Raw genomic sequence first — 14,461 nt, forward strand, 5'->3', positions numbered from 1 at the left:
GACCTCACTTCTTTCTTTTTTTAAAAAAACATTTTATTAGGGACTCATACAATTCTTATCACAATCCATACATACATCAATTGTATAAAGCACATCTGTACATTCTTTGCCCTCATCATTTTCAAAGCATTTACAAGTCCTCTTTTTCCCCTCCCTCCCCACTCCCCTCTCCCTCATGAGCCCTTGATAATTTATAAATTATTATTTTGTCATATCTTGCCCTGTCCGGCGTCTCCCTTCACCTCCTTTTCTGTTGTCCCTCCCCCAGGGAGGAGGTCACATGTAGATCCTTGTAATCGGTTCCCTCTTTCCAGCCCACTCACCCTCTACCCTCCCCGTATCACCCCTCACACTCCTGGTCCTGAAGGGATCATCTGCCCTGGATTCCCTGTGCCTCCAGCTCCTATCTGCAGCAGTGTACATCCTCTGCTCTATCCAGACTTGTAAGGTAGAATTCGGATCATGGTAGTTGTGGGGGGAAGAAGCATTTAGGAACTGGAGAAAAGCTATATTCTTCTTTGGTGCTACATTGCACCCTGACTGACTCATCTCCTCCCCTAGACCCCTCTGTGAGGGGAACTCCAGTAGCTGACAAATGGGCTTTGGATCTCCACTCTGCACTTCCCCCTTCATTCACTATGGTAAGATTTTTTTTTTCTGATGATGCCTTATACCTGATCCCTTCAACACCTTGTGATCGCACAGGCTGGTGGGCTTCTTCCATGTGGGCTTTGTTGCTTCTGAGCTAGATGGCGCTTGTTCACCTTCAAGCCTTTAAGACCCCAGACACTATCCTTTTTGATAGCTGGGCACCATCAGCTTTCTTCGCCACATTTGCTTATTCACCCGTTTGTCCTCAGCAATCGTATCATGGAAGTGTGCACCCAATGATATGATTTTTTTGTTCTTTGATGCCTGATAACTGATCCCTTCGGAACCACGTGATCATGCAGGCTGGTGTGTTCTTCCATGTGGGCTTTGTTGCTTCTGAGCTAGATGGCCACTTATTTACCTTCAAGCCTTTAAGACCCCAGACACTATCTCTTTTGATAGCCAGGCACCATCAGGTTTCTTCACCACATTTGCTTGTTCACCCGCTTTGGCTTTGGCAGTTGTGTCGGGAAGGTGAGCATCATAGAATGCCAATTTAATAGAAGAAAGTATTCATGCATTGAGGGAGTGCTTGAGTAGAGGCCCAACAGACCTCACTCTGATGACGAATAAATTACTGTCAGGGGCACATGTTTATAAACTGGCCAGCAGTAGGTACATTTGACACAAGTGCAGGGAGGTCATTTATTACAGATCCCGCACTCAAGTCCCAGAAGACCTGGAATGGCGCTCATAAGCCACACAGGGAGAATTGGTCTTACCCCACTGACTCTCATCCTAAGGGGTGTTATGGGAGGGGTCCCATGCTCACTCTGACAGGTGCAAGAAAGACTGCCACCACCCCCACCCACCCACACACTCACCCCTTAAACAAGGCCAGTTCTGTGTGGCCAGAGAGCGCTCCAGATTGACTGGGCACTGGGGAGTGTGGTGAAGGTGCCATTGGGTCTAAGAAATGCCAGTGTCTCCCTGAAAAGCCACTGAGACCCAGGCACATGGTCACCACCTGTCAGTGAGGCTGGAGTGGCCGCCGGGTGGAACTGCTGAGGGACTTGGAGCCTTGAGGAGTACTCTTAAGTTCAGAAATGTGAGCTTCCTTGAGACTGGGCAGTGAGACAGGCGGTGGGAAGCAGGCAGGAGCTGTCCCTGGACAAACCTACTACTTCTGCAGGGGCGGGGTGGGGGGCCTGGGAAGGAGAGAAACCCCGAGGTCTGGATTCACAAGTACTGGCCAGGATACGACGGGCTGTGGCAAGAAGTGTTGAACCGAAACCTAAAGTTAGGTCCGAGGCCCCAGCAGCAAGGACCATGGAGAGACAGCACAGCAAGCGGCCCCATTTGAACTGGAGAGAGAAACAGAAGTGACTGTCGAAGTGACTAGGAATATCTCCCCTTCCATCAGTCTGTCCCGGGGAGCCCTGGTGGTAAGGAGGTGGGCTGCAAACTGCAAGGGCAGCAGTTCAAAACCACCCGCCACTCCACGGGAGAAAGACTGGACTTTCTCATCCTGTGAAGAGTGACCGTCTCAGAAACCCACAGGGGCGGTTCTGCCCCGTCCTGTAGGGTGGCTCTGAGTCGGCCCGGACTCGATGGCAGGGAGAGAGGGAGTCCTCACCGACCTTGTGGCACGGTGACCCTTGGACTCTGTGGATGACAGCCTCATGAGACACCTGCCGGGGGAACCAGGAACAAATGCTACAGGGGAGACGGGCCATCCTAGGGCCCCCTCTGTCTCGGGTGTAGACGAGCAGTAGCAGGGAGCTCCTCGTCCAGGCAGAGGCGGTGGCAGCCCCTTCATAAGGCCTGCCTGGGCCTGGGCTTTGCTGCCCGCAGGCATGCTAAACGCTCCGAAGGCAACTTGATGTGGCCGTGCCTCACCTGGGACATGCCCCGCTCTCCCCGTGGGGAAGATGAAGGCAGGGAGAGAGTGGGCTAGCGCTTGTGGGTACGAGGGTGCCCAAGGAATTATCAGTGCCCACCATGTGTGCACGGGACCGTTCATCCCGCCCTCGGGTCTGCACGCGCATGCCAGGGGCAGTAAAGGTGTACACACAATCATCACCAGGGTGGATGGGGGCGCTGAGCAAGCACCGGCCGATGGTGCACATGAGCCATTCAGCAGGCAATGGTCTGATGGGGAAGCCAGACTCTCTGCCTCTGAGCTGCTGACCAGTGTGGCAATGGAGCCGCTGACCCCATCATCCCCTGGCAAACAGACGCGCCAACTTCTCACCCAAGGTGAGGCTCAGCAATCTGCGGTGCCCAGAGGCCGGTCAGCCCAGGGGCGGCCCAGAGTGGGTGCCAAGCAATGGAATCACTAGTTGGGTAGCTGAGGCGACCAGCTGGGGTGCCCCCCACCCACCTCGAACGTCTTTTCTGCCTTGATAGAGCCACCTGGCGCACCGCCCTCTCCCACGAGGGGCACGACCATGCCCTGGCCACGTTAGACTCCTTAGCCTTTGCTCTGTGGAAGCCTACAGGGCCTGTGGTTGGAAATACTATTGTCTTCCTTGAAGCTTTTAGGGCAGGATCCCAGAGGCCGAGCAAGCTGGCCCTGGGCCTCCCTTGGGCTGAATGAGGACCGCAGCGCCCCAACAGTGGGTAAAGCAGTGAGTAAACATCGAACGACACGTGGCATCAGAGGTGCCAGTGGGGTTTCCGTTGGCCAAGGGCAGTGAGGCTTTCTCTCAGCGGGAAGAGGCTTTCATGGGAAAGCGCCTCACCTTTGAACAGCGGGGGCAAGTCAATCCCGACATCAGCAATGCCACCCCGTGACTTCCTTCACTAGCGTGGCCATTCACCACGGGAGAGGAACGCTCCTCCACAGCTTTGAAGTCGGGCGGAGCAGGACCCCAGCCCTAGCTGCCCTCGCTCAGACCGTGATCCTGGAAAGACAGCTCACCCGGCCAGGCCCCGTTCCCTGAGGGGCGAGCACATGAAAGGATGCGCAGGAAGGACCTGGCCCCGGGTGGATGCCGTCACTCCTGGCACCCTGGTGGTGTCATGGCCCGATGTGATCCACATGGTCAGCAGTTTTCAAAACCGCCAGCAGCTCCTCCTCGGGTGTAAGATGGGCTTGCTACCCCCGTCAACAGTTCCGGTCTCGGAAACCCCCAGCGGGTCGCTCTGAGGCAGCACTAGCTCCATGGCAGTGAGTTGAGAGAGTCACCGTCACTCAGAGGTGATTGAGCACGATTGGGGGGGGGGGGGGCACAGGGGGCTGCCAGCTGCAGCCCTTCAAAGAGTGAGCTCCTTCCTCCACCCAGACATCCCGTCAACCTGGGGTCAGCTCAGACTCCTAGCGTCCCATGTGTGTCATCGTGGATAGAAACGTCCCCCACAGGGTGGCCGGTGGCACTCTCCTCCCTGCCGCTCACTCCCTCACAGCCATCGAGTCGATGGCAACTCACAGCCTCACTGCAGGACAGGCTAGACTGTCCCCGGGGGCGTAACTCTTCTCAGGAGTAAGAGGGCCAGTCTCTCTCCCACGGAGCGGCTGGTGGATTCAAACTGCAGACCCTGTGGTTAGCAGCCCATCCCGTAACCACTACATCCCCAGGGCCCCTCGGGGTGCCCCCAGTGGACTCAAACCTCCAACCTGCTGATAGCAGCCAAGAGCCTTAGCCATTTACACCACCCAGGGGCTCCTCTGTGGCTCAAAGTCTCACTCAGTGTTCCTCAACAAGGGGTAGAAGGATCAGCATCACCAGGGGGCCAACCTGGCACCTCCTGACCCAGGAGGTCCCCGGGCCCAGTTGTCCCTGTCCACTTAAAGACAATCACACGTGCAAACCCCCTCCCCCTCCCCCAGGCGCCCCACCACTGAGAGCCACTGAGCCAAAGAAGTGAGACCCTAAACAGAAAGGAGGCTCCGGGGCAAAAGATTAACAGGCCTCTCTCCGGTGTCTTTGAAACCAGGCCAGACAGGAGTGTGGGCCCACATTGTGCCTGGCCCTCCCAGCAAGAGCCCCCTCTTGTCCTTGCCGTGGCCCTGCCAGTTCCCAAACATCAGACACAAGAAGGTCAGCCGGGTGCTGCTTCCTTCCAGCTGGCAACGTCAGTGACTCTCGGGCTGCTCGGAGCATCCTCGTGCCACGGTGTGACATGATTCAGATCAAGGGCCACTGGAATAAAAAACACTCTTCTCTTGCTTTTCTGGCTTTAAAGAGACCACCCCCACCGCCGCACACACAGGCTAGCAGTCTGACCTCGTAGCTCCCTCGGGCCTCTGACCTCCCATGCTCCCATCCCAGCCAGGATTTGTCCTTGAAAGGAAGGCGCCTCCCCCCACCTGCCTCCTGTCATGCGACATGGAGGTTCTGCCCTTGGCCAGAGCCCCAGCGGGGATGGAGATGCACAAAGCCCAGATGCCCTTTCGTTACTTCATCTCGCTCTACTCTAGTCCAGTGGCTTTTGTTTAGTGCCCTTTGGGTTCCCAGGCCCCGTTTCTGTAGAGAAGCCATTGGTAAGTCAAGCCTCAAAAAGCTTCACCAGCCACCAGGGGCTGTCTCTCCAGGAGGGGACAATGCATCTCAGTAAGCAAACACCACCTTTGGCACCTGGCCATGGTTGTCATGACAACATGGATAAGCTCGTGTCTTGGGGCATGCGGTGCCCTCATTCTGCCTTCCCAGGTTCCTTTGCTCCAGCTCCGTTTTCCCACATCCTTTCAACACACGCGCACCATCCTGGTGTGCCCCACAGTCACACATTCTTCAGTTTGGAGTAGCTTGGCTTCGCTTAGCAAAAGCCCTCCTGGCTTAGCTATTAAAGGAGGAGGTTAGACCAGTCCTCTCTTCTAAAGCCTCCAGCCCCTCATCCATCCCAAAGCTAAATCTTGACCATGGCCTACAAGGCCCTGCATGATCTAACCTCAACGTATTCCCCAGCCTCACTGCCCATCACGCACTCCCCTAACAACTGTGCCAGGCACTTTGATGTCCTTGCTCCTCCTGGCAAGGCAGACCTGGCAGGCTCCCACCTGAGACCCTCCACACTCACTGTAGGTACACTCCGCTCCTGATTTCTGCACGCTTGGCCCTCCCCTCCTTCCGGTCTCTGTGCACATGGCCCCTCCTCAGACAGGCCTCCCCCTGACCACGCTACCTACCTTAGACTCCTACTGCTGCTATCAAAGACATCCCACAAGTGGGTGATGGTCAAGAACAGGAATTTATGTTCTCACTGTTCTGGAAGCTGAAGTCGTACGTCAGGGGCCTGGTCACCAAGGTGGTACCGTCCTCAGCGACGCCCCATGCCAATCTTGGCATCTGTCTCCCAGAGCGAGTGCTCAGGTCTCGGTGTCCATGTCAGTCTTTGTACAACTCAGACGTGAGTTGGTTCACAATGCACCCTACCGTGGTCTGGCCTCCACTGATGGATGAACTGCATGACCTTGGACTGCGCTGGTCTAATCCAATTTGAGGTCATGATAGTGGGGTGAAGGAAGCACCAAAGAACTAGAGGAAAGTTGTGTGTTTCATTGGTGCTATACTGCGCCCTAACTCATCTCTTCCCTGTGACCCCTCTGTGAGAGGGATGTCCAATTGTCTACAGTTGGACATTGGGTCTCTACTCCATGCCTGCCCCCAACCCCGCCCCCCCCCATTGACCTGGTTTCCCTCTGGGTCTTAGATGCCTGATACCTGATCCCATCGACACCTCCTGATCACACAGACTGGTGTGCTTCTTCCATGTGGGCTTTGTTGCTTCAAGTCTTTAAGACCCCACACACTATATCTTTTGCTAGCCAGGCACCATCAGCTTTCTTCACCACATTTGCTATGTTCCCATTTTGTCTTCAGTGATCGTGTGGGGAAGGTGAGCATCACAGAATGCTGGATTGTTAGAACAAAGTGTTCTTGTGTTAAGGGAGGACTTGAGTCAAGGCCCAATAAGACTAACTCTTTATGGGAACAGAAAGGCCCGTCTTTCTCCCTCAGAGCAGCTGGTGGTTTCCCATTGCTGACCTCGTAGCTAGCAGCTCAACACATAACCACTATGCCACCAGGGCCCCTTCTTTCTGTCCTGAGCACCGCATTCTGTGCTCAGTGTTATGTTTGGCCAGACAGTCCATCTTCTCCACTAGAACGATCGTGGAATGAGGACAGGCACACAGTAGGCCCTCAGCAAGCAATCATTAAGTGCGTGCCTGAATGACGAGGCCTGGGGTGAGCCCTGGCTCTGCTCTTCAGGAGCTATGTGGAGTTGTGCAAGCCACCCAGATTTCCCCAATCCCCAATCCCCTTGTCTGTGGCATGAGCACGATCACACCTGACCACGATCACACCTGCCGAGGAGAGTGACGGGGATCGATGCACGTGACTAGACTGACTGCGCTCTGTGAACAGGAGCTAATAGTAGCTTTCTGTTCTTCAACCAGCTGCATTCGGGATGTTCCGCCTTCCCTGGGAATCCCGAGCACCCTACACATGCCTGGGGCACCGATAACTGTGCTCTGCCAGAGGAACCTGTAAGATTTCCAAGGAAAAGACAGCCCAGCAATGGGGCAAGAGCCTCTCTCCCATAACCGAGCTCTGTACCCAGGCCGGGTCAGCCATCGCGTTTACATGGAAGAAAAAATCATCTGAGTGTTTTTTCCCACCTTCCTTTCATTCCGTGAAGTCCTTAGACGGCCTCACCTGGGCAGGCCGAGGGGACTACCGTGTGCAGACCCAGCAGTTTCCCCCACCCAGCTCCAGCAGCCTCCCACGTGGTGCGTGCGGTGCCGGACATCCAGCCAGTCCACTCAGAGCAGGGACCTCACTGAGTGTCTTGGGGAAGATGAAGTCGCTTGCTGATGAATATCAGGGACACAGTGGACCACATTGAAGCATTAAAAAAGAAAAAATATCTCACCACTGGGCCAATAAGCAACATCACGATGAAAGAAGAGGCATTGAGGTTGTCGATGATCTCATTCCACCTGGATCCACAACCAACCTCCCTGGAAGCAGCAGGCAGTCTTTCACATGGTGATCAGGCAAACCTGCAGCACAAGACCTCTTCACAGAGTGTTCAGAAGCCAAGATATCACTTTGAGGACAAAGGTGAACTTGACCCGAGCCACGGTCTTTTCCATCACCTCATACGCATGCAAGGGCCGGCCAGTAGAAATAGGAAGGTTGAAGGAGACGTCTGTAAACCACATGTGCTAGTCACAAACAAATTCACTGACACACTTATGTGTGTAAGAAAGAGCGTTATAGAAAGAGTAATTGTATGTTAAAACATCCCAGCCCAGTCCAGATCAAGTCCATAAGTCCGATATTAGCCCAGATGTCCAATGCCAGTCTCTAAATTCCTCTTCAGACTCATACAAAACATGCAATGACTCTGAATGCAGGAAGATTACAGGCCAGTGGGTGGAAAGTTCTTTGGATCCAGTGGCAGTGGAAGCATCTCAGTGCTGGCAGGGGTCTCCAAGTGGATCCTCCAACCCCAGGGCTCTAGCATCGTAGCTCCATGTGTCTTGTCAGCAGGAAGACAAAGCAGAGAGTGTGTCCCACCTCCAGGGAGAAAGACAGGAGTTCCCAGAATCCTCAGGAGAAGGCCATGCCCACACGGAGGGCTGGCTAGCTATGGCCTGATTGACAGGCTAGACCCCACCCCTTTGCAAGTTGACAGATTATGTTACCGCCATACCACATCACTGAAGCCTCAGGAAAAGGAACTGGACAGAGGCGGGTGGAGAACAGCACCATAGAGATGGCAGCTTGTTGTTGCTAAAGGGTTTACAGGGCCATGGGATTAAAAAGGGTGTGTGTGCTGTGTTGTACTATTCTGAAGAACCCACGAAGAAGTGAGTGGGACTGACTGGGGCAAGGCTCCGTGAGAGTAAGAGGACATAGCGCTGCCCGCAATGCCACGCGTTACTGCAAAGCAGCGAGCTCCTCCTCGCCAGAAGCGTTTGAGAAGACGTCTAGCCGTCAGAAAGACTGCAGGAGGGATCGCTAGATGCAAAGCCCTGGGAGCCGCAGACAACTGGATTTGAACCAAGATCCCCAGAGTTACCCACGTGACCTTGGAGCCTCTGTGGTTTTAGAAGGAAAATGGGAATAACAGTACTTCCCTGGCCTGCCTGCTGGAAGGATTCCATCTTATCCATCAGATTCTCCCCTCCACGGGTCAAAAGCAAAGCTCTGTGGCTTCTGTGATGCAAGGGAGACTGGAGCATCCACAAAGAGACTCCTAGGACAAGCAGATTCCCACCCCCACCCCCGCCCCTCTCCCGCCCAGCAGCTGGTGGAGAACCAAACAAGCCCTGGAGCCAGAGCCGTCCAGGAGGCAGCCACAGCAACAAGATGGTGGCCAGACTGTGACAGGTGACAGTGAGATGCAGAGTGTAGCCGCCCGCTTACTGCTCCTGACAGCTCCAGCCCTCCCGCAAGCGCCACCTGGCTCTACAGCCCAGGCTTGCCGGCAGGGTGTCTGAGCAGGGCTCTCGCCTCTGGTCGCCGGCTGGCATCACGTGAGGAGCTCATGGACAAAATACCGCTCTTGGAGCCTCTCCTGGCCCCGCCAAACCAGAACCTTTCAGGGTGGGGCCTAGCATTGGAGTGTGCGTGTGTGTGTGTGTGTGTATGTTGGGTCTAGCAGTGTGTGTGTGTAAAAGGCTTGAGAACCACTGCATTAGAGGGAAGTAAACAGCATAAGACAAACCATGAGGCTAGGAAATGTGTGTGTGTGTGTGTGTGTGTGTGTAAAAGGCTTGAGAACCACTCTCGGTGTGTGTGTGTGTGTTGGGGCCTAGCAGTGTGTGTGTGTGTGTGTGTGTGTGTGTGTGTGTTGGGGTCTAGCAGTGTGTGTGTGTGCAAGGCTTGAGAACCACTCTCGGTGTGGGGGGGGGGGTCTAGCAGTGTGTGTGTGTGCAAGGCTTGAGAACCACTCTCGGTGTGTGTGTGTGTGTGTGTTGGGGTCTAGCAGTCTGTGTGTGTGTGTGTGTGTGTAAAAGGCTTGAGAACCACTCTCGGTGTGTGTGTGTGTGTGTGTGTGTGTGTATGTTGGGTCTAGCAGTGTGTGTGTGTGCAAGGCTTGAGAACCACTCTCAGTGTGTGTGTGAGTGTGTGTGTGTGTGTTGGGTCTAGCAGTGTGTGTGTGTGCAAGGCTTGAGAACCACTCTCGGGGTGTGTGTGTGTGTGTGTGTGTGTGTGTGTGTTGGGTCTAGCAGTGTATGTGTGTGCAAGGCTTGAGAACCACTCTCGGTGTGTGTGTGTGTGTGTGTGTATGTTGGGTCTAGCAGTGTGTGTGTGTGCAAGGCTTGAGAACCACTCTCGGGGTGTGTGTGTGTGTGTGTGTGTTGGGTCTAGCAGTGTGTGTGTGTGCAAGGCTTGAGAACCACTCTCGGTGTGTGTGTGTGTGTGTGTGTGTGTGTGTGTGTGCAAGGCTTGAGAACCACTCTCTGTGTGTGTGTGTGTGTATGTTGGGTCTAGCAGTGTGTGTGTGTGCAAGGCTTGAGAACCACTCTCGGTGTGTGTGTGTGTGTGTGTGTGTGTGTGTGTGTGTGTGTGTGTGTTGGGTCTAGCAGTGTGTGTGTGTGCAAGGCTTGAGAACCACTCTCGGTGTGTGTAAGTGTGTGTGTGTGTGTGTGTGTGTGTGTGTGTGTGTGTGTTGGGTCTAGCAGTGTGTGTGTGTGCAAGGCTTGAGAACCACTGCATTAGAGGGAAGTAAACAGCAGAAGGCACAAACCACGAGGCTAGGAAACGTGCCGCTTCAGCCGGTACAAAGAGGGAGACGGGACAGCTGGGCGATGGTTTGTGGGTTTGCGAAGCGCTCTCCATCTCAGGAGGGGAAACGCTGCTTAGCCTCTACTCTGGGGACCCGAGAGGAAATGCGGGAATCCTGTTCTAAAGGGAGAGATGTAAGGAAGACTTCTCTCCCAGGGACAGATACCAGACAGGACAGCTGGGGGAAGGTAATGGGCGAGTTTCCTCCAGGGTGGGGCTGGGGTGGGGTGGGCGTTCAGCCAGGCAGAGATTGCCATCCAGTGGAGGCGTCGACGCCAAGCTGTCCTCCCAAAATCCCAGAAGGGCCTCACGGGGCCCTCTTCCTTCTTGGGGTGCACGTCCACGATGTCATCTGCCCAAAGTGTGACACTTTCCCAGCTGCCTCCCTCCCTTCCCCTGTGGATAAGTGACCCCAGGGCTTCCTCCTCTCACAGGGATCTCAGAAAACATGGCTGTGCCCTCAACGCCAGACCCGCGGGAGGAGAAACTGCGAGCGCAGCTGGAGGAAGAAAAGAGAAGGTGGGAGAGGGTGGCCGTCCCTCCTGCTGCTGCCCTCTGACCCCAGTCCCCAGAGCTTTCCAGCAGCTGCCCCGGGGACCCAGCAGAAAGGCCATGCCCTGGCCCAGGGCCGGACCTCCGGGGGGTGAGGTGGTGGTGGGGACTGGATCCCACAGTTGGACCCTAAAATAGCAGGAGCGGGAGATGGACAGGCCCCCGTGGAGTGCAGAACCCTTGGCCAGGATGAGGTTGGGACGGAGCAGAAGACCAGGGCTGGTCCCAAAGACTGGGCATTTTCACGTGTCATCCACCCAGAGGCAGCTTGACTTGTATACTGCTGCCACCTGGAGGAGCCCAGAAGTAGGGCCACAGTGCTCCTCTACGTCCTTCCGGAAGCCCCTCCCGAAGGCATGGAAGCCCCGCACAGCCCTGCAGGGCGTCATTGCTCATGGGACCTTTAAGGATGCTTACAGCATCCTTAATCTCGCTCCCCACCCGCCACCCCCTCATCAAGCTTCTTGGTTCACTGGTTCACGTATGCGTCTAGCAAAAATGCTCAGTGTCTCCTTCCTGCCACACACGTGACCTTCCCTGTCCTAGAGGAACTTGTGGTCATTCCAACACTGTCCACCTGAGCTGGACAGACCGGTGCCTGAGCAAACCCCCACGCCAATGCCCACTCACATGCGCCTGCTGTCCCTAGGACACGGAGACCCTCAGGACCCTGCATTATGGCTTCTCCTGCCTGCCGCCGCGTCCTCCAAGAATGCCCTGCACTGCCTGTCCAGACAACCACTGTGGTTGCCTGGCTCTGTGGGTGCATGGTCCTCCCACCCTTGCGGGCCCTCCTCCCCGGGCACACCGCCCCGCTGTCTGCTTCCTCCCTCATTCATGTACTTTTCTGTTTCCTTCCAACTCATTCTCTTTTGTCTCCTCTCTCCAATCGCATCATGTCCATGGGTCCGCATGTCCCACCGCAGGATTATCATCTCAGAAGCCATGTTGTCTCTCAGGCTTGGCCACTTCCTGTCAAACAACATCTGGCTCCCTGGTGATTGTATTTCCAAAGGCCACATATGTCAGTCTGGGTTAACTAGAGAAACAAATTCATAGACACTTGTGTGTTTAAGAAAGAGCTTTATATAAAAGAGCAATTGTATATTGAGAAAACATCCCAGCCCAGTCTAGATCATGTCTTTAAGTCTGACATTGGCCCAGATGTCCAAGACCAATCTGTAAATGCTTCTTCAGACTCACGAAGCGCATGCAATGATGCCGACTGCAGGAAGATCACAGGCCTGTGGGTGGAAAGTCTTGTGGATCCAGTGGCAGTGGAAGCATCTCAGTACTAGCAGGGGTCTCCAAGTGGCTTCTCCAGCTCCAGAGTTCTAGTGTAGCTCCATGTGGCTTGTCACCAGGAGAACCAAAGTGGAGAGAGTCTGAATGTATCTGGCCTCCAGTCAACTATATATCTATCTCTTTGGTGCCCCCAAATGAGGTCATCAAGCTGTGACCTGATTGACAGACTAGACTCCTCCCCTTCGCAAGTTGACAGGAGATTATGTAACTGCCACGCCACACACGCATTTACAAAGAGGCTGAACTTTGGGTCCTCAGCGTGGAGATGAGGCTGTTGAAGTCATGGATTCTAGCGTCAGTCAACCCAGGTTCAAATTCAGGCTTCTCTGTTTATTTGCCATCCATTTCTCAGTTTCCAAGCCTGAGAAACAGAGGTGATGGTGACAGCATCTTGTTCGCAGGGTTACGAAGAGGTTGAATGAGTTCATCTATACTCGGTTCCGAGAAGAGGAGCTGGCCCTTAGTCAATAATCAATAAAGGCCAGCTGTCATTATTGGAGAAAGGTTATCATCTCGCACAGAGCCCCGTGGGGCCCACTGTGTCTGGCTTTGTTTCTCCTTGGTGGTCTCAGACCCTAACACCATACCCCGGCCTCCGTGAGCTCCCCTAGGACGCCAGTGCCCAGAGCCCCAGGGCAGCACTGCCAGGCTTGTGGTGCACAGGTCATGTAGGCTGACATCCAGCTGTCCCTGAGGTCGGGCAGCCCACTTAGACCCCTCCCTCCCTCTGAATGACCATCCAACTGTCCTTTCAAGAAGGCAGAACGTGGACTCCTCCCATTTCCCCGCAGGTATAAAACAATGTTCACGCACCTCAAAGCCCTGAAGGTGGAGATCGAGCACTTGCAGCTGCTGATGGACAAAGCCAAGGTCAAGCTGCAGAAAGAGTTTGAAGCCTGGTGGGCAGAGGAGGCCACCAACCTGCAGGTATGGCCGGCTGTACCCCACCACCGCCTTCCTCGCATGGTCAGGGCAGCTGGGGATGGGGACTGAGGCACAAGCCCCACAAGCCCCACATGCTCACAGCCCCTGGCTCCCGAGGCAGATGCTCTTGTTAGTCACAAGGTGTTTAAAAAAAACAAAACAAGGGGTTCCGTGTTTACTAATGCGCTAGTGCCTAATGTAAACACCTGTGCATGGAGGAGTCCCCCATTAAAGGCATGCCTTCTCAACCCACTGGATCATCACGGTGGCTTTGTGCAGTGTTCCTCAATGGTGCCCTGTCCATATCACTCGGCTTTCTTCCATAGGCCTATCCGGCATAGACCTTTTTAAAGACCCCATCCAGAAAGACAGAGGAGCAAGTCAAGTTCCCCATCACACCCCCAAAGGAGAACCAATGTTAGCATGTTGGAGTATTTCATTTTGTTTTATTCCTATGACTATATGTATGTTACTGAGATGGAATCATGCTGGTCTGAAAGCACATAAACGACTGTTTGCAAACAACCATGAGAGGTGCCCCTGTCTCTATTGTAGTGTTCCCCCACGCTGTGCTAACCATCCTGTGAGTGCCATCATGCGGCTAGCATCTCATCTCCTTTACCCCCTCCCACGACTGGATACTTAGGTTGTTTCTAGTTTTTCACTCGGAACACATCTCCGTGGTTTACCTAGTTCCTAGACACGTTTCTAGAAGTTCCGCAGACTCTTACGGGATGGTCTCCGTGTCATTCTTCAGCGGTGGGGGACCAGGAAAGGGGTAAAATGCACAGAATCATGTCATTCTCATGGCCAGCAGAACCAGAACGCTTAAAGATGATCTGACAGGCTGGCCCCTTTGTTTTATGGATAAAGAAACTAAGAGATGGGGAAGGGACTTGCCCAAGGACACCCAGCCGAGCAGTGGCCACCGGCCATGTGACAGGACGTGTGAGGAAGATGCTGCTGTTGTTAGGTGAGGTCTGGTCCATCCCGGTTCGTAGCCGCCCTTGGTCCAGCAGGAGGAAGCCTGTGCCATCCTGACCTGGTTATGTTTGGAATCCGTTGTTGCAGCCACTGTATCAATTCGAGGGTCTTCCTCCTTTTCGCCAAGCATGATGCCCTTCTCCAAGAACGGGTCTCACACAGGTAACAGGCTCAAAGAACGTGAGACTACGTTTTCTTGCCTTCGTCGCTTCTAAGACGCATCTGACTGTACTGCCCCTGAGACGAGTGTGTTTGTCCTTCTGGTCGTCCGTGATGCTTTCAGTATTCCCACCAGCCCCATCGTTCAAGTTCATCCATCCTCCTCCAGTCTTCCTTATTCACTGTCCAGCTTGCCAGGC

The 14,461-nt window shown here is 54.4% G+C and overlaps 1 protein-coding gene across 1 annotated transcript in view; it reads left to right on the forward strand.

Moving 5' to 3' along the window:
* Nucleotides 1–14,461, forward strand: part of LOC142452515 (kinesin-like protein KIF6) — a 134,449-nt gene that overhangs the window by 87,792 nt on the left and 32,196 nt on the right. Inside the window, exons 4-5 of the mRNA XM_075553796.1 lie at nucleotides 10,772–10,856; nucleotides 12,986–13,121. Coding sequence (XP_075409911.1) covers nucleotides 10,772–10,856; nucleotides 12,986–13,121 — 221 coding nt within the window. The remainder of the gene's footprint in view (nucleotides 1–10,771; nucleotides 10,857–12,985; nucleotides 13,122–14,461) is intronic.

This window comes from Tenrec ecaudatus, chromosome 7 (assembly GCF_050624435.1).
Source record: "Tenrec ecaudatus isolate mTenEca1 chromosome 7, mTenEca1.hap1, whole genome shotgun sequence".
In the NCBI taxonomy this organism is placed as follows: Eukaryota; Metazoa; Chordata; class Mammalia; order Afrosoricida; family Tenrecidae; genus Tenrec; species Tenrec ecaudatus.